Source organism: Amblyomma mixtum, chromosome 4 (genome assembly GCF_055824585.1).
Source record: "Amblyomma mixtum isolate Tamu chromosome 4, ASM5582458v1, whole genome shotgun sequence".
NCBI lineage: Eukaryota > Metazoa > Arthropoda > Arachnida > Ixodida > Ixodidae > Amblyomma > Amblyomma mixtum.
In genome coordinates this window covers 111,674,271-111,694,131 of record NC_143015.1, presented here as the reverse complement: position 1 = coordinate 111,694,131, position 19,861 = coordinate 111,674,271, and the positions used below count along the sequence as shown (strand labels likewise).

General features: G+C 51.0%; 1 protein-coding gene across 12 annotated transcripts in view; it reads right to left on the bottom strand.

Moving 5' to 3' along the window:
- The window catches only part of LOC149347888 (uncharacterized), a 356,391-nt gene that overhangs the window by 70,790 nt on the left and 265,740 nt on the right, over positions 1-19,861 (bottom strand). For 6 of the 12 annotated variants that reach the window (XM_089587661.1, XM_089587665.1, XM_089587654.1 and 3 more), the window contains 2 exons: positions 6,558-6,639; positions 6,237-6,409 (listed from right to left, as the gene is read on the bottom strand). The exons of 4 other annotated variants lie outside the window; for them this stretch is intronic. Coding sequence is in view for 1 of the 8 variants with exons in the window: in XM_089587671.1 (XP_089443797.1) it covers positions 6,594-6,639 (46 nt within the window). In the remaining 7 variants the exon portion in view is untranslated. Of the gene's footprint in view, positions 1-4,022; positions 4,050-6,236; positions 6,410-6,557; positions 6,640-19,861 lie in introns of those variants that run through there. 2 more of the 12 variants (XM_089587668.1, XM_089587678.1) reach the window with 2 other exon arrangements.

The window sequence follows — 19,861 nt, the reverse complement described above, 5'->3', positions numbered from 1 at the left end:
ACGACGCGGCCAGACTTGAAGCTTTTACCGCTGCCCAGTGAAGTAACGTCGCAGTACGCCCACCGCAGCCTTACTACTCGACGAAGTCGAGATCGGACACCGAAGACAACGTACAATACCAGAACGCGAACAAGTGACCTTGAAGTTACGGTCGACGGTCACGCGGTTACTGCCTTGGTGGACACGGGAGCTGACTACTCTGTCATGAGTGGCCCACTCGCTGTCCGACTCAGGAAGGTGACAACAACCTGGGATGGCCCGCTGATCCGCACCGCAGGTGGCAACCTGATTACGCCGTCAGGACGCTGCACCGCGAGAGTTACTGTAAATGGGAGAACCTATGCGACAACCTTCCTGATCCTACAGCAATGCTCGAGAGACGTGATTTTGGGAATGGACTTCCTGAACGAACATCGGGCGATCATCGACCTTCGATCTAAGTCGATCAAGCTTTCCACGGAAAAAGCCATACCTGTTGCGACGAGCGCGACTCATCACGTTGCCTTAAACGTCCTCGATGAAGCATTGAGCGTGCCGCCCCGATCAAGTGTTCTCGTCGGCATAGGTACTGGAGAGATCGAAAATGCCGAAGGTGTTATCGAGGGGAACACCCAGTTACTCCTGGACCGAGGATTGGGCGTCGCGAGGGGAGTCGCCGAAATCCGAAATGGCCGAGCCCAGGTGTTGCTAACCAACTTCACCGAAGAATACCGGCATCTAAACAAAGGTACGACGATTGCTTTCCTCGACGAGCTGGCAGACATCAGAGACGTATTTGCCCTACCCGACCAACCTGCAGAACTATCTGAACAAGGCCATCAACCCACGTTCGACATCAACCCGGCATTACCCCGGAGCAGACAAGACCAAATACGCAGTCTTCTTCAAAGGTACACCGATTGCTTCTCATCAGCATCGAATGTGCGACGAACCCGGCTTGCCAAGCACCGCATTGTCACAGACGAACACGCACGACCACTGCGACAGAGCCCCTACCGCGTATCGCCGTTAGAACGTCAATCTATCCGCAATCAAGTTGAGGAAATGCTTCGTGACGACGTCATCCAGCCATCGAGGAGCCCCTGGGCAGCACCGGTCGTCCTAGTGAAAAAGAAAGACGGCACCCTTCGCTTTTGCGTCGATTACCGCCGCCTGAACAACATTACGAAGAAGGATGTCTACCCCCTCCCCCGCATCGACGATACACTGGACCGGCTGTGCAACGCTAAGTACTTCTCATCGATGGACCTGAAGAGCGGCTACTGGCAAATTGAAGTCGACGAAAGAGATCGCGAGAAGACTGCGTTCATCACGCCAGACGGACTCTTCGAGTTCAAGGTGATGCCATTCGGCCTCTGCTCTGCCCCAGCGACGTTCCAGCGAGTAATGGATACGGTGCTCGCAGGCTTGAAATGGCAGATTTGCCTAGTCTACTTAGATGACGTTGTTGTCTTCTCCTCAAGCTTTGAAGACCACCTCAGAAGGCTTCGGATAGTGCTGGAAACGATCAAGTCTTCAGGCCTGACACTGAAACGAGAGAAGTGCCACTTCGCTTACGAGGAGCTGCTGTTCCTTGGTCACGTCGTAAGCAAGGATGGAGTTCGCCCAGACCCCAAGAAGACGGCTGCGATCGCAGAGTTTCCACAGCCTAATGACAAGAAGGCTATACGCAGATTCCTTGGATTATGCGCTTATTACCGGCGATTCGTCAAGAACTTTTCGCGCATCGCTGAACCTTTGACCCAACTTACCAAGACCGACGTACCTTTTAAATGGGAAAGGCCGCAAGAGGAAGCTTTCAACGAACTGAAGCGCCGCTTACAGTCCCCTCCTGTGCTCGGGCACTTTGATGAAAACGCCGAAACCGAAGTTCATACCGATGCAAGCAGTGTGGGCTTAGGAGCGGTCCTCGTTCAGAAAAATGGCAGACAGGAGAAGGTTATCGCGTACGCTAGCCGTTCACTGTCGAAAGCCGAGGCCAACTACTCGACCACCGAGAAAGAATGTCTCGCCATTATTTGGGCCACGTCGAAATTTCGCCCCTACCTGTACGGACGACCATTCAAGGTTGTGAGCGATCACCATGCTCTGTGCTGGCTAGCCAATTTGAAAGATCCCTCCGGCCGCCTTGCTCGTTGGAGCCTGCGCCTTCAAGAATTCGACATAACTGTAGTCTACAAATCTGGCCACAAGCATTCCGACGCAGACTGCTTGTCGCGGGCCCCGTCGACGCAGCACCGGAAGAGGAAGACGACGACGCTTTCTTAGGACCGGTAAGCGCGAGCACTTTCGCGCAGCAGCAGCGCTCGGACCCTGAGTTGCAAAGCCTGGTTGATTATCTGCAAGGCAAGACCGCATCGCCTCCCCTAGGGTTCAAGCGCCAACTGTCGTCCTTCGTCCTTCACAATAATGTCCTTCTGAAGAAGAACTTCGCGCCCAACAGGACAGTGCATCTTCTTGTCGTGCCCAAAAATCTCAGGCAAGAAATTATGCAGGCATGTCATGATGAGCCGACTGCAGGGCATCTCGGGATTGCTCGCACGTTGCACCGCATCCAGGAGAAGTACTATTGGCCGCGGCTAGCTACCGACGTTTCGCATTACGTGAAAACGTGCCGTGAGTGTCAACGACGCAAAACGCCTCCGACTAGACCAGCCGGACTCCTGAACCCCATATCACCGCCAACTAAGCCCTTTCAGCAAATCGGGATGGACCTACTCGGCCCCTTTCCTACTTCATCATCAGGTAACAAGTGGATCATCGTGGCCACCGACTACATGACCCGCTACGATGAAGCAAAAGCGTTGCCTAGTGGTACCGCAACAGAAGTTGCAAAATTTTTTGTCGAACAAATTCTCCTCCGACACGGCGCACCCGAAGTACTCATCACAGACAGAGGAACAGCATTTACAGCGGAACTGACGCAAGCCATTTTAAAGTACAGCCAGACAAGTCATCGGAGGACAACTGCCTATCATCCGCAAACCAACGGACTCACAGAGCGTCTGAACAAGACCATCGCAGACATGCTCTCCATGTTCATCGACGCCGAACACAAGACGTGGGACTCTATTCTGCCCTACGTGATCTTCGCCTATAATACTGCCACCCAGGAGACAACCAAGTTTACTCCATTCCAGCTGGTATACGGCAGGAAGCCCACAACAACACTCGACGCAATGCTCCCGCACGTTTCCGACGAAGACAACCTCGACGTCGCCGCCTACCTTCATCGCGCCGAGGAAGCCCGAAGACTTGCACGGCTTCGCATTCAAGACCAGCAGCACACCGACGCCCGACGCTACAATCTGCGCCGACGAGACACGCATTACAAGCCAGGTGATCGGGTTTGGATATGGACGCCAGTTCGCCGCCGCGGATTGAGCGAAAAGTTGCTGCGACGCTACTTTGGCCCGTACAGGGTTCTCCGTCGCATCGGTGACCTCGACTATGAAGTCATCCCCGACGGCACGACAGCATCTCAGCGACGCCGCCCACGCCCGGAAGTCGTACATGTCGTACGCCTGAAGCCATATTATGAACGCTGAAGGACTCGAAGTTTCATTCTCCGTGTTTATTTTCATTTTAAAGCATCGAGACGATGCTTCTTTGGAAGGGGGGTAATGCCACGTATCATTGTAGTGTTTGTTCGTTCACGCTCAAGGCTGCAGGAAAGGGTTGTTATCACTTTTGTTCGTGGCGCGAGAAGCGACCAGACTAATCTCGATTGATCGCAGCCATGAAGGGCTGCATCTAGGTTTTTCTAGATTACTGTAGATGATCTTGTCCTGTTATCTGGAAGTTTCCTTGCCGCCTTTAAATTGAGCGATGCCGCGAGCGGCGGACGTTCGTAGTTCGACGATTGACAAGCACGCTTGTGTGCTTACGCCGCCACCGAGTGATTCAGTTATTTTGCGGGCGCAAGTCAGCCCAAATAAAGAGCTTCGTTTCCAAGACTGGTTGGTGTCTTCCTGACCGCTGGACTGCCGTCACTACAACGTGACAGTATTCTACACGACCCGACCCGGTGAGGTTGGACACCGGCCAGCCTGCACAAAATGAATCTTAATGTGAGCCTCCCCCCATTCCCTGCATTATATATATTAACCCTGTCGAAGAAGCCATAAAACTTCTGCTGCTCTTCGCTGCATGGGATGAGGCGCACAGCGGCCTCATCCAAATAGTGGGTATTTCCAACTTTTTTCTTTGCCACGGCTGCATGCAGTGAAGGTTCTGGTACTCTTCTTTGTAGCCGCTAGCTCTGATAGACACATATAAAAGCACAGTCACAAAGCCGGCACGAGTTTTGTCCAGGCTATAAAAGCTGCCGAGCAAGAAAGTCCTGGCAATTTTTTTTGAAGCAATACACGCGTTTTTTTTTACTTTTCACTGCCTTCCTTCACACGCATTGCCGAACACTTAAGTTTCGCTCACTGGCGTGCCTTTCCGAAGGCACTTTCAGCAGTCAAGATGCAGTTGCGCTATACAAAACACGAAATTCATCAACATGTTGAAGGGCCAGGACTTGCTTCCTGAGCCGAAGAAAACTCTCGCCCTATATTTGGTTTCCAACACACAGGTAGATAGATGCTCTCACAAGACTCTTGGTCTCGACTCGCGCTAACAAATTCGCAACTTCTGCGGCAGTGAACGATATGCCCAACTGCAGCGTCAGAATAGTATGAGCACTTAATGCTGAGTAACCCGAACCTTTGCGCGCATTTTACGCTGATGATCTGAGAACAATACGGTAATGGTCCCTGTTCTCGACAGTGCCTACGTATCTGACCGTAGGTGTGGCATATTTGTCAGAATGAGGGTATGTTTTATCTCACAAAATGGTAGTGACCACACACTGACACACACATTCCCTTTCGCCAGCGACCAGCTCAGCAGCAGCGTAGAGGGTATCCAGCGACATGCTTCGCCGGTGACAATGTTTTCGTTTGCGAGCACAGGCGCCAGGTGTGCTGCTAGCGCTTGTACTCGGCCGAGTGGACGCCGACTGCACATCTCACCACCTGTGCAGCTGTGACGGCTGCAAGAGACGCGGTGGTCGTCTTCCAAATTCTGGCTGTATTCGCGGGCAGGGCACTTTTTTGTTATTTCTTTTTTAAGCCCAAACTAATATCTGTATTCGCAGGTTCCGTTTTCCTGGACACCGCTGCTTAAACGTTCCGTACGACGATTTCTACCATTCCGAATGCGCTCTTAATATGACTCGTTTCCAAAACCATAGGAACCATACGGAGTCTATAATGACTATAAGCCACGACAACAATACCGAAAGCGTTCTCTCAAGCAAGCAAGATGCGGTGGCGTGCTATCGCCTGATGAAGGTAATAGATGGGGATACGGACACCTTACTCCCTTTTTACAACCATATAGGTGTATTCGTGTAAAGAGTGCCGGGTTGATACGTGAACAGGGCACAGTTAAGAGAGGAGCGAGGCACTGCAATAGCAAGGAGAAGAACACAAGCGCCCACTCTCTCCTGTGGGCGCTTGTGTCCACAGTGGGCGCTTGTGGGCACTTCTGCCCGCCATTGATGGCATGGGCATCACCCGTGAGGAGGGTTGACACATAACACTTACACGGCACAGACAACCACGAGACGGCAGAGTAACATACATCGAGCCACCTTTTCAGGAGGCTGTTCGAAACAGGGTACGTCCCCGAAGGGAATAGCGGGGTCTATGGAGCCTCTCCCAGGACTGCACCCCCTGAACAAACCGGTCGCCAGGTCGGGGGGAGCCTGTACCCATATACGGTGGGTATTCGACGGTGGGTTTCGAACCTGCCACCTCCCGCAGCGGAGGCGGACGACCAAACCACTGTGGGTGACGTCCGTCGACGTCACACACAGCTGCGCACCCGGCTATGTAGCCGTGCCAGAGGAAGCTGCACTGTGAACGTCACTTAAAAAAAGCAGGCGTCCCACTGGTGTTTCTGCCACTTTGTTTAACGCGCGCTCTACAACAATTACGGCATCGAAGTGTACAGGTACGGACAAATAAAAACTGATCATGCTACTGGTTTCTAATATTTTCCATTCGTTACCTAATTGGAATTGTCAACTATGGTGTGAGCATCCTTATAGTGGATGCTAATGCGCTTTGTCTAGGACAAGCAATGTCTGATTGTTTTTTACGCGGAAGGAGTGAAGAACAGAATATCGAGCTCTGTTCACTCAAGTCCGCACCTGCACATGCCAGTCACGTGCTCCTCCACCTCACCTGTCCCCGTTGTCAGGACGTTGCACGGGGGACGTGCGTCGGCGTCGCAGCAACACCCACGTGACGGAAGCATTGAGGGAGCTCACGATGGTCCCGCAGCCTAGTCCTTCCCAAGTGTCGGCTTCTCAGGCGAGGGGGATGCCTGAGCCTGACGGGAGACCGGAGCAGAGTCCCTGCAGTTTTCTAAACAACGCCGATTTCTCCTCATGCTGCTGTGTCCCTGAATCTATATGAGTAGCCCTGGTGCGATGTCTCTCAGCAGAGTATTCGCAATACGGCGTTACACGGTACTTGGGAAGTGTATCGAAGACAGATACCAACCTTCCTTGGCTGCCGGAGTTCACATCTGGGAAGTCCTCACCGACTCCGGCAAGCTTCCACATCCAAAGCGTCGACGGCTACCCTGTGAAAGCAAAGTTATCCTCATGTTAAACAAGGGTTTATTTTGGGTTTATGGGGTTTTAACGTCCCAAAGCGACTAAGGCTATGAGAGACGCCGTAGTGGAGGGCTCCGGAAATTTCGACCATCTGGGGTTCTTTAACGTGCACTGACATCGCACAGTACACGGGCCTCTAGAATTTCTCCCCCAAAGAAATTCTAGCCGCCGCGGCCGGGATCGAACCCGCGTCTTTTGGGTCAGCAGCAGAGCACCATAACCGCTGTGCCACCGCGGCGGCCCTCGTGTTAAACAAGAAGATGCAACAGCAACAGCGGCTCCGGTCCCAGCTAGTGGCGAACAGCGAATTAAACGAAAGGGCGGCCGATGCTCCCAGTCCCCGGCACCGCGTCTACTACGGCGTCAGTGCAAAGAACCCATAGCCAGGTAAAAAAAACAGGCGATATAGGTCACACATTAAGTAAGGAAATGACTGCTCGCCTGGTTATAGGTTGCTTACACTGACGCCGTAGTAGCCTACACGCCAGAGACCGGAAGCATCGTGAAAGGTCGCGCGTTCGTTTAATTCGCTATTAGCCACAAGCCCGGACTTGAACAATGCAAGCAACGCGTGACTTACAAACATGGGTTGCTTGCCGTATGTCACATGCTAGCGAAGTGCCACGCTGTTAGACGTTCCGTTGCGAAACAGTATTGACAGGTGTAAACGTGGAACGTTACGAGGGCAGCGCACTTACATTTACTATTCGATGAGGAGGTGTATACACATTCCCTTACTCCCCCCTCACTAGAATGATGAACGGCAGTTTCATTTCTCCTCTCTCTGAACAGGAAGGTGTAAAAAGGGAGTAAAATTCTCCTCTAGTGTACACCCTTTAAAAAGGAAGTTTGCTAGAGCACACCTTACTCCTTGATACTCCCTTATAGGTGTATCCGTGTTTAGTGTGCAGGGTTGATACGTGAACAGGGCGTTATTAAGAAAGTTGTGGGGCAAGGCAATTGCAGGAAGCACAGCACAAGAACCCATTCTCTCCTGTATGCGCAATCTTATTTTTTCATGCGCTACCTCGAGGAAACTTGTGCGCTTGTCACCGTGATATCCGTCGATAGCCGTGCCAGAGGAAGCTCCCCTGTTGTTACAAGAGGTCTGTCACAACTCTGGGTTCTCTGAGAGTTTTCCAAGAACTTTGTCATTTATTGTTAACGTTTGGCAACAGCTGTGAAAGTGGTTCCTGTTGACCTCATTATCGTTGCATCAGCTTTCACGAGTGATACACCGGTGTTTCTGCCGTTTTACCCGCTCTGCAACATATATGACATCAAACCGTACAGGTGCGGACAAAAGCAAACGGAGCATGCTAATGGGTCCTAATACTTTTCACGCGTTACCTGGTTTTAATTGGCAATTATGGTATGTGCATGCTGGTAGTGCATGCTAATGCGCTTTCTCTAGGACAATATTTTTTTGTTGTTTTTTACGCGGAAGGAGTGAAGAGCGGAATATCAGCTCCGTTCAGGGTTGCCGTTGGGAATTTTTCAAAAAGAGCCAGGACTGAAGCTAAAAGTAGCCAAAAGTAGCCACTCCCCCTGATCTTGGCGCCAAATTTGTAGCCAAGTAGAAAAGAACCATTATTATAAGCAACTTTTATTAATGAACAATAAATAATATCAATTTGAATCCACACAAAAACACAGAGTTAATAAAGAGCACGGAATTTTGGGCCTCTTGCTCGGCCTTGAAGTATCAGGTACGTTGCAAATAAATAAAAGTTCAGTCCGCGTAGTTTATCTAGAGTAGATAGTATTCTTGCCGGAGTAATTTTGGGCACATTCTATTAAACAACTCAGCAGGAACGTTAAACGAAGATGCTGTTTTTTCTTGGCGTCGTAGCCCAAATTTGATTCACGGAATCGCCATAAGCAAGTCCAGCTTCATTTTGTTACGGATCTCTGTTTTCGTCAAGTGCGCGCAAGAGAACGCGCGCCCTGCATCAGCATTAGAAATTGGAAGGGTCAAAGTTTTCAGTGCTCCTTGCGCCAGGTGTTGAAAAGGGCATTCGCCGCAAGTGTCCTTGTACGATGCCGCTGCGTGCCAGAAAGTCAAACATGATCTGCGATCAAGTGCACCGCAAATTCTCTGCTGCTGGCGTATTTCAGACTCCAGTTCGTTGGAGGAATATATGCGTCGAGGACGCGCGCGCGCATCAAGGCGACCAGGACAGCAAAGCTTGGAAATAATTGTTCTTTTCTGTTCTTGCTTGCTATTGTATATTTAATTGGAACAAAAATGGCTAGTAAATGCGCCAAAATAGAAGTTCAAAGTAGCCAGAAAGTAGCCAAGGAGCCAGCGTGAAATTTTCATCGCCAGACGGGGTCGAAAAGTAGCCAATTTGGCGCAAAGTAGCCACCAACGGCAACCCTGGGCGAGGGATGCATGAGCCTGACGGGAGACCGGAGCAGGCGCCCTGCAGTTTCACACGAAATAAACAATCAGCGATGACCACGACAATTGCAAGTAACTGCACTGCTCCGTATTGTTAATTCAGAGCTAATGTAACGCGTTTCCGCAGTTTGCTCGTATATAGCACAAGTAGAGCTCGTATACACCAGAGCTTGTTTCCTGCACAGATGTTCGGCCATTTTCTTGGTACTTCATTTTACTCTGCAGCGTCAGCCATGAACACCCCTCCCTCCCCCCCTCGTGCCCCGGGAGCTCGTGGCAGTCCTGTGAGAAAACAGACCACAGCGGCGACCCGCATTGGAGGATTGCGAAAGCATTGACTCCTCCTCGACACTCCTTCTCTCTTGGCCTTGTTCGTTTCTGGTGTCATTTTGACGTCTGCGGCTCGATTGACGTCTTCTCGCTATATCGATGTACAAGTGGGTTTTTTCTGCTTTAAGCAAGTAACTAATTACTCCAGGTTGACCAAATTTCTCCCATAGCGAGATTTTTTATCCTTTATCTGATGCAATCACTTTTTTTTCCTTATCTCTTTAAAGGACGATAGCAACGTGCGGACAAAATTGTTTTGCGGACACTTCTCGGTGACGTGTAAATAGTCATATAATGCTTTCGCATTAATAATGACGTCACCAGATAGCGAAGTCACAAGAGTGTGCCTTCACCTGGAGGGCCGCCATCCTCCCTCTTTCTCTCGAGGCCATCTCCCCCTTTTTTTTTAATCGCTGTTGCCTCCGCTCGTCAGAGTGACCTAGCGCGATACTCGGGGGCGTTGCCGAATAAGGAGGGTTCTGGGTTCGTCGCATAACCGCATGACGTCGAGGAGCCAGAGGGTGTCACTGAAAGCGGTGTATAGCCGCTGCGTTAGCTTCCAGCTGCTGGACCCCATCGAAAATAAATAGATCCTCCGCTGACACTGCGCGTATTATGCGGAGTTAACTGCCGCGAAAGACTCCGCATAGTGGAAGCCTTCCGATTAATGGGGAGATTTAGAAGTGGGGGATCTATCGGTTAGGGAGATAGAGGAATAGCGGGATGCCAGTGCGCATGCTAGGACAGTAACCCGAGGGCAGTTATCGTTCTGCGCAGGAGCACTGGCACCCCGCTATTTCCCTGTCGCCCTAACCGATACGATCCCTCTATTCTAAAACAGGCCAATTTCTGCTCGTTCTTTTAAAAGCCACTGACGTTGCACAGCACGCGCGAATTTTCTGCATCCCGCCTGATTCCAAATGAGGCTACGATCCGTGGCAGTGTTCGGATCCTGCAGAAAGCTCGTGTTCATTCAGCAGTCTAATGCGAGAGCCAGCTGAGCTACCGCGTCGAGGTGAAGGCATTCTGTACGGCCGCCTAAATTCTTCCCGGATCTCTCGTGTGCGGGTGCTAAACACGAAGAAACGTATTTCGAAGGTGGTGCCAAAAGCTCGGAAGTAGTGGGCAGTAGAGTTCGCATAATTAAAGACAACCAGAACGCCAGGAAGGTGTCGCTGAGGTAGACGCCAAGTCCACAGTGGTTACTTGGCCACGCACATGCACATTTACCATCCCCGTTTGTGGACAAAAGTTTGCTTACGAGCGCGCAGTAGATCTGGAATGGCTTTCCGGCCGGCAGCCCAACGGACGCGACGAAGGTGTTCCAGGCGACAGGGCTACCCATGGCGCTGGAGGCGCTGAGAAATAAATATTACAATGAGAAAGCGTCTATCATGTTGCTGTAGGAGAGTAGATTGATGTGAACAAAGAACGACATCAACAATGAGACGTGCTCCACCAGTCTTTAGGGGGACACAACTCATGAACGCCGCAAAGCAAGCGCAAAGCCAGCGCGAGTTATGACCAGTCTCTAAAAGGCTGCCGAACAAGACGGTTCTGCCAATATTTTTCGAAGCAATACACGCTTTTTCACTTCTGACTGTCTTCCCCAGCGCGCATTCCCAACACTCGAATATAAATTTCGGTGTTTGGAGTTCCTTGCCGAAAGCACTTTCAGCAATCAAGATGCAACTGCGTAATAGGAAACACAGAACTCACGAACACACAAGTTCAAAGCTTCGCTACCTGGGCCGAAGAAAGTTATCGCTCTATATTTGGCTTCGAACACAAAAGGTAGATGCTGTCGCCGAAATCTCGCTATAGGCTCGCGCTAACAAATTCGCAAGTTCTGCGACAGTGAACGATATGCCCAGCTGCAGGGGCTAAATAGTTTGAGCAGTTAATGCTGAGTAACGCGAGCCTTTGCGCGAATATTAAACCGATGCTGCGAGAACAATATGGTATTGGTCCCCATTCCTGACACTGCCCATGTATCCGACCGTAGGTATTGCATGCTTGTCAGAATGAGGGTGTGTTTTATGCAGACGTGTTCAATGGCTCTATTCTTTCCTCCGTGAGTCGTACCATCTGAAGTGTCGCCCAGGGGTTTACTAGGATATGTACTGCACAGCACCTATCACTGTGTCACGCAACATTCATTCATACTGCTTACTTTGCAATCGAGCCGTTTCGTTAGCCAAAGAATACCCGTAAAAATTTTTTTCCTCACATATGTTACCTCACAAAAGGGAAGTGACCACACACTAACACACACACTACATTTCGCCAGAGATGAGCTAAGCAGAAGCGTATGGCATCCAGTGCCATGCTTCTCCGGTGACAATGGTTTCGTTTGCGAGCACATGCGCCAGGTGTGCTGCCAGCGCTTGTACTGGGCCGGGTAGACGCGGAGTGCACATCTATCCACCTTTCCAGCTGTGGCGGCTGCAAGAGACGCGATGGTCGTCTTCCAATTTCCGGCTGTATGCGCAGGTTTCGTTTTCTGATATCACACAGTGCACTCTTGAGGTCGTCTGCTAACAAAGGCCAAGTGTCGCCTGTTCTTTTCGCAGTCCCCCACTAGGAGCAACGAGCAGGAACAGAGCACGTGACTGGCGCACGGGTGTATGGCGTACACTAGTAGACGTGGCTAAACCTCTTCCTGGGCACGCGGTTTCCGTTTAGATCGTGTGCAGCCCCAAAATTTCTTGCGCTGCACCGGCGGCGAGTACAGGATTTTCGAAAATATAAAAAGTGATCAGTACATTACTTGCGATGAGCCACAGGCCACTCAATAAATGAGAAGGCCAACCGAAATAGTTGAAAATGAACTATTCATTATTAGGCAACCATCCTGCTAGTTGGTTGGTTTATGCTTTATGTGGGCTTAACGTCCCAAACGAACTCAGGCCATGAGGGATGCCGTATAGTGAAGGGCTCCGGAAATTTAGACCACCTGGGGCTCCTTAACGTGCACTGACCTCTTACCATGCCGCTAGTTAGCACGTGTTAGCCGTATTCTGGTGGCGTTCATCGCTGATAATGGTACGGCGAAACACATGCTCCTGTAACTCAAAAAGAATGTTTTTTTAAGAATGGCTGACAGCAGGAATGGAAACATCACGCATATGATGGGGGCGGTTTGCAGAAATGACGTCTCACACCAACTCTCATACCGACGAAGCCGCTCTAAGTCGCTGACACTCGTGTTTTCAAAACGACGCCGAATTCTTGTGACGGCTGTGTCGCCGTATCCATGAGTAGCACCAGTAAAAATTCTCTGAGAGTATGCAAAGTATTCCTAATAGGGCGTTCGACGATACGTGGGGTGTGTATCCAAGACAGATACCAACCTTCATTGGCTGCCGGAGTTAAAGTCTGGAAAGTCCTCGTCCCTGCTCGGCTGTATGACTCCGGCCAGCTTCCACATCCAAAGCGCGTACAGCTGTCCTGTGAGAGCGAAGTTAACTTCAGGTTAATCAAGAAGATGCAAAAACACTAGTGGTAAAAGTACGAGCTAGTGGCGATCAGCGAATTAAACGAACTCGCGGCCGCTCACGATGCTCCCAGTGTCCTGCACCGCGTCTACTACGGCGTCAGGGCAAACTACCTATAGCCAGGTAAAAAAACAGGCCATAGGTCACAGATTTAGTCAGAAAGTGACCCCTCGCCTGCCTGTTGGTTGCTTGCACAGACGCCGTAGTAGCCGAAGTGCCGGAAACCATGAGCTTCGTGAAAGGCAACGCGTTCGTTCCATTAAATAATCGCCACTAGCTCGGATTGAACGATGCACGCGACGCGTGGTGTACGAAAATGGGGTGCTTGACGTAAGTCATGCAAGCCGGATGTACCACGCTGGTAGACGTTCCTTGCGAAACAGTACTGAGAGACGTAAAAATGAAACTTAACGAGGGCAGTGCACTCACATTTACGATTCGATGTGCCGGTCTATACAGGTTCCCTTATTCCATTTCGGCAGAAAGGTTGACTGCAGTTTCATTTCTCCACTATCCAAACAGAAAGGAGTAAAAAGGTAGCAGAGTTGTCCTCTAGTGGACGCCCTTTAGAAAATTCATGGGGCGCTTCGACTGTGTAAAGAATGCAGAGGCGAAAGCGTTTCCCGCACCACTTCACTTTGACTGCCTCTGTGCCACTGGGGACGTCACCACTGGATGACATTACATAAAATGCCTCATTACTAAGCAATTAAAAATTACTAATTAACGGTTAATACTTATTAACTGCTAATTGTTGACGCTTAAGCTTCGCCTTTAGGAGTACCCGACAGCGAGTTGTAGTGCTGCCACGGGAACGACCCCGAACGCCACCACCCGTTCAGCGCGACGCCTTGCCGGTTGGAAACACCTCTGAACACAACACTTCTATTGCGTAAGCAATACTGCGCCAGGTTTCGAGCCGTCGCGTAGGCCCCGGCGGTGGCCTCGGTTGACCTTGAACAGCGTTGCTTCAGCCGCCCTCCGCCTGACGGCAGCGCCGTCGGTGCGCCGCGCGGCAGCGGCGCCGAGCAGTTTGCTCTACGACAGATGGCGCCACTAGGAGGTCCGCCACTTGTGGGCTTCGAAGCCGGCGTTAGCAGCATTGGCACGCAGTGCATCGAATGATATCGCTTAAGCAATTAGCCTCATTTCTAGTCAGACCACATAAATACAAAAATAACCCCGAGTAGGAAATTGGTCGAGTTGCGCAATCGAACCAGGGTCTCCAAAGTGAGAGACCAGCACGCTAACCACTCCGCCATTCCACCTCGATAGTTTAGAATGAACAAAAGCGCGTCTAGTGAATAGTGTCTTCCTTCACTCCCATCTTCTTCCCTTCCCTTATGGCGAGGTTCAGGTGTCCACCGAGATATGCGAGACAGATAAATTTCCTTTCCTCAAAACCAATTTACCGACGAGCAAGACGTACAGTCGAACGGGCTATGGCGTTCTGTGGACTCCCTGGCAGCGTGGCGGGATGGTCATGTGACCAAATATGGCGCCGCCCATGCTCTCGCGCTGTTAAGCGTCTATAAATGCGCACTTGCCATGACGTAAATGCTTTGCTATGCAGTCCTCTAAGGAGAAGAGAGAAAGCTAAGGATGCAGCTCGGCGACAACGTTCTACCTCGCAGAGTGGTTCCATGTCATCGGTCACTAATGAATCTCAACACCTGACTGCTCAGGAACAACGCAATGCTACCAGGCGAAGGCAACGCGCCGAAGAATCGCCAGAAGAAGAACGTGCACACCATTGCTTACGCCATTTACCCGGTTTAGCCAGAGCTAAACCACTGCCAATTTTTTTGAGGAAAGTAAATGCACAGTAATTCTCTGTCATCTCGCTGCACACCAAACCTCACCGCACAGTAATTCTCTGTCATCTCGCTGCACACCAAACCTCACCGCACAGTAAGGGAGGAAGAGGGAGTGAAAGAGAACGAGGGTCGCAATAACGAAAATGGAAATTGCACATGAGGAACGGAAATTGCAGTAAATGTCTCGCATATCTTGGAGGCATATCTCGGTGGACACCCGTCTTCCGTTCGTAGAGGAAGGGAGGAAGTGGGAGTGAAAGAAGGAACAGAAAGAGGGGGCCCTAATGAACTAAATGGGAATTGTATTTGAGAAAAGGAAATTACTTAGTAACTGTCTCAAAATCATTTCGACAAACCGGAAAGCATGACACCTCTGCTGACAACCTCCTGCTGACAGTCTTCTGTCGACAACGATGAGGCATTAAAGGCTTTCGCCTTAAAAAAGTGTGTGCTAGAGGGAACCTTACCCCCTTTATACTCCCATATAGGTGCATTCGTGTTCAGAGCGCAGGGTTGATACGTGAATAGGACGCAATTAAGACGGAGTCGCAAATGCGTGCAATAAAAAATAAGAAAACAAGTGCCCACTCTCTCCTGTATGCGCAATCTTTTTTTTTCACCCAGTACGTCAAGGAAACTTGTGCACTCGTCAACGTGACGTCCGCCGACGTCACCCACAGTTGCGCAACCGGCTATGTAGTCGTGCCAGAGGAAGCTGCCCTGTGAACGCCAAGCACTTAAAAGCCGGCGTTCCACCGGAGTGTCTGCCGTTTAACCCGCTCTACAAAAAAATCTCTGCCTCTCCCGTAACCGAGAGTAGAGTAAGCATGAAATGTTTACGGGCCTAATGTCATCTCGGTGGACACCCGATCCGCACCGTACAGGAAGGGAGGAACGCCACCACCCGTTCAGCGCGATGCCTTGCCATTTGAACGCAAGGTTTTTTGAGGAAAGGAAATGGCGCAGTAATTCTCTGCCATCTCGGTGGACACCCGAACCACACCGTAATGGGAGGGAGGAACGCCACCACCCGTTCGGCGCGATGCCTTGCCCTTTGAACGCAGCGCTTCTCCCCCGGGCCCCTGTGCGCCTGCGCGGCTTTGCTTCGATGCGTGAAGCCCCGAAGTGATCACGTATGACAACGAAGTGTATCGTGGCATTTATGTGCTTTTTGCACGCGTTATTAGAAATCGGAAATTATAATTCCGTGCATTATCAAACCCAGAGCTCCACTGATATCTTGATAAACATTGAGAAGGCACTGGCAGCAGTTATTTTTTGTGACTCCTTTGGAGACCAACCGGCGCTTGCATGCCGGTCGCGTAGGAGGGCTTAGAGAGTCTCGTTAAATCTCGTTAAGTCCCGTACGGTGCCCGGATGTTCTGTCTGGACCCGGATGTCATGTCTGGCATCCAAGAACTGGGCGGCGTAGACGTAGCATCGAAGGAACGTTTATTCCTGCTACTTGGCAGGAAGCCAACAGGTTACATACTGAGCGCGGCGGGCCCGTGCGAGCGGTCTTTTAAAGCCAGCACGGGCTACCCGATAAGAGATAGCCGGGCAGTGAGCATGCGCAGACAGTACGCGATAACACGCGTGCTTGGTTTCGCGCGCACACAACATCTCCTTCCTCCTAATGAGCACAAAGTCCTTTTGCTACATTATACAATGCAACTAATGCTATGGCTGATATCTGTCAGGAGGTCGCCGGTCCCTCTGTGGATAGCGTCGCTCCCCTGGAGGGTCGGTCGTTGCCGCAGGGGCCGCAGCTGGAAGTGGCTCGTTGGCGCTCTCAGGATCCCCGAAATCTGGAATAAAATCTTCCATGATGCTCTGCTTTGAGCTGTCGATGCTGAGCAGTAGCTGGTCTTGATGACGCCGCCAAATGAGCACCCCACGATTCGTCTTAACTCGAACCTTGAATGAAACGGGGCCAGACTGCTGAATGATAGTGCCAGGGACCCATTTCTCAGGACCTCTGTAATTCCTCACGAGGACCTCATCGTTGATGTTGAAAAGTCGCTCACGTGCCTTGCGTCGCACCATATCGGAGAGCTGTTGCTGAGCCACTCTTCCCCCGACAGAAGGCTTGACTGCGTCGAGTCTCGTGCGCAGTCGTCTACCTATGAAAAGGTTTGCTGGAGTTTCTCTTGTAGTCGCATGCGGCGTGTTGCGGTACGTCATCAGGAACGTCTGTAAGGTTGTCTGCAAGGAGTCTTGGGGTCGTCCTTTCCGCAACGCAGATTTCATTGTCTGTACAAATCTCTCTGCAAGGCCATTCGTGCTTGGATGGTACGGTGCACTCACGATATGACGACCACCGAAGCCTTTGACGAAGCTCTTGAATTCTTCGGAAACGAACTGTGGTCCATTGTCGGTCACGATGGTCTCGGGTACGCCAAAACGCGAGAACAGGTCTTGGAGACACTGAATTGTGTGGTACGCCGTAGTCTTCTGCATGACATAAACTTCCGGCCATTTTGAGTGTGCGTCCACAGCAACAAGAAACATTTTGTCTTTCATGGGTCCAGCAAAGTCCAAGTGAACTCTTTGCCACGGCGAAGTCGGCCATGACCATGGATGAAGCGGAGCCGGTGCTGGTTCGTTCCGTTGCTGTTGACACTCTTCACATTTCTTCACGTGTTGCTCTAGGTCCGCGTCGCTACCAGGCCACCAGACGTAGCTCCTCGCGAGTTCTTTGCATCTTACGATACCGGGATGACCCTGATGAAGTTCCTCAAGCAAGAAGGCTCGGTGTTTTGGAGGCACGACTACTCTCATGCCGTACATTAAACACCCTTGATGAACTGTGAGCTCCAAACGCTTATCGAAGAAAAGTTTCAACTCCTTCTCAGCGACATGCGACGGCCAGCCAGCACTTGTGAAGTTCAGTACCTTGCTTAGTAAAGGATCACGCCTCGTTTCACGAGCGATGTCTTGGCCTGTGACAGGCAGCGTTTCCAAACGAAGCGAATAAAAAGTTTCGCTTTCTTCTGCCGATTGCTTTTCGCTGCTGTCGAGTGGCAAGCGCGATAAACAGTCTGCTTCCGCATTATCGGTAGATTTCTTGAATTCAAGAGCATAGTTGTAGGCTGACAGCGTCAGCGCCCAACGCTGCATGCGGGCAGCTGCCATCGCGGGAATGCCTGTTTTCGGGCCGAAAATTGTTTGCAGTGGTTTATGGTCAGTCACAAGCGTGAAGAACCTTCCGTAGACGTAGAAGTGAAACTTCTTTACGCCGAATACGAGGGCAAGGGCTTCTTTCTCGATCTGACTGTAGTTCTTTTCGGCACTTGACAATGTGCGGGATGCGTAGGCAACCGGTCGAACTGATCCATTGATCATTTTCTGCGAAAGAACTGCGCCTATGCCGTACTGAGATGCGTCGCAGGCAAGTTGAAGCGGTCGCTTCGGATCATAATGGGCAAGAACTGGAGGGGAAGCCATAGCTGCTTTTATCTCCGTGAAAGCAAGCTGGCATGACGCATCCCACGTCCACTCTGTTGTTTGCTTTAGCAGCCTGTACAACGGCTGTGCCAAAGTCGACAGACGCTGAACAAACTTGCCGTAATAATTGACCATCCCAAGGAATGACTGCAGTTGCTGCTTGTCTTTTGGAGCAGGCGCATTTAGCAGTGCCAATACCTTTTCAGGCGATGCGCAAACACCCTCGGCGTTGATGACGTGGCCCAGATAACGGAGCTCTCGTTGAAAGAACGAGCACTTATCGCGCCGGATGCGCACACCGCGTTCCTGCAATCTTGACAAGACGGCTTCCAAGTTATGGAAATGCTCTTGCTTGGTCTTGCCTGTGACCAGGATGTCGTCAAGGTAGCAACTGACTCCTTCCAAACCTTTCAGCATGTTGTCCATAATTCTTTGAAATATGCTTGGGGCGGACGAAATGCCGAAAGCCAGACGGTTCATAGTATACAATCCCTTATGCGTGTTTATCGTCAGTAGTTTCCGGGAGCTTTCCGCCATAACTACCTGCTGGTAGGCCCTACTCAGGTCGATCTTCGAAAATTCCTCTCCTCCTGCAAGCGCTGCTAGAAGGTCATCTATCCGAGGTAGCGGGTACCGGTCTACTTCCAGACAGGGATTGACGGTGGTTTTATAATCGCCACACAGCCGGAGGCTTCCATCCCTCTTCACTACCGGTACCAAGGGCGTTGCGTATTCGCTTGTAGCAACAGGCGTTATGATGCCCAGCTTCTCCATTTTCACAAGTTCCGCTTCTACTGCACCTTGCAGAGCAAAGGGAACGCTTCTTGCCTTTACAAACTTCGGCTGTGACCCTTCGCGAAGGACAAGCTCGGCCTGCTCTTCCGTGATGGTACCTAGCTCATCCTTGAAAAGTTCGGAATGGCTGTCTAGCATGGCTTCCAGCTTTTCTTGCCAGTGCTTTGACATTTCTCGAGAGAGACCAAGGTGATTAAAAAAACTAGGTTCTTCCAATCCAGACGAATATCTTGCAACCATTCTCTGCCGAGGAGTGCCGGTCCTGTAGTGTCCACGACGTACAGGGGAAGCTCCACGCTCTGGTCGTTGTGGTGCACGACGACTTTCGCCAGACCCTTCGGTTTTACCATAGCCCCAGTATACGTGCGCAGCTTTAACGATGCTGGCTGAAGTCGCTTACGTGGAAACAGCCTCTGGTATTCGCGCCATGATATGACGGATACGGCTGCGCCGGTGTCAAGCTCCATCGTCAGAAGGACACCGTCAACGTTCACGGGTACAGTAAATGGGTCTGCGTTGACTGATTTACGTGGGACAGACGACTCGTTTCGGACGGACGTGAGCATCTTCACACGTTTCCGGGGCTTTGCCTCCCTAGCTTTCTTTCCTTTCCTGCAGGCGCGTTGAATATGCCCTTTTCGGTTACAATTATAACATGTATCGCCGATATGAGGGCATGCTTCGCTAGAATGATTGGGTGACCCGCAACGGAAGCAGCTTGGCGACATCACAGACTGCTTTTCGCCTCGAACCTTATTCACTTCGTACGCCGGGGATGCGCTGTTATGCGTGAACGCCGCGCTTTTAGTTGCAGTTTCCATGGCAAGAGCTCTATCTACGGCCTTCTGGAAGGTTAGCTTCTTGTCTTCTGTGAATAATACACGCTGAATGTCCTCGC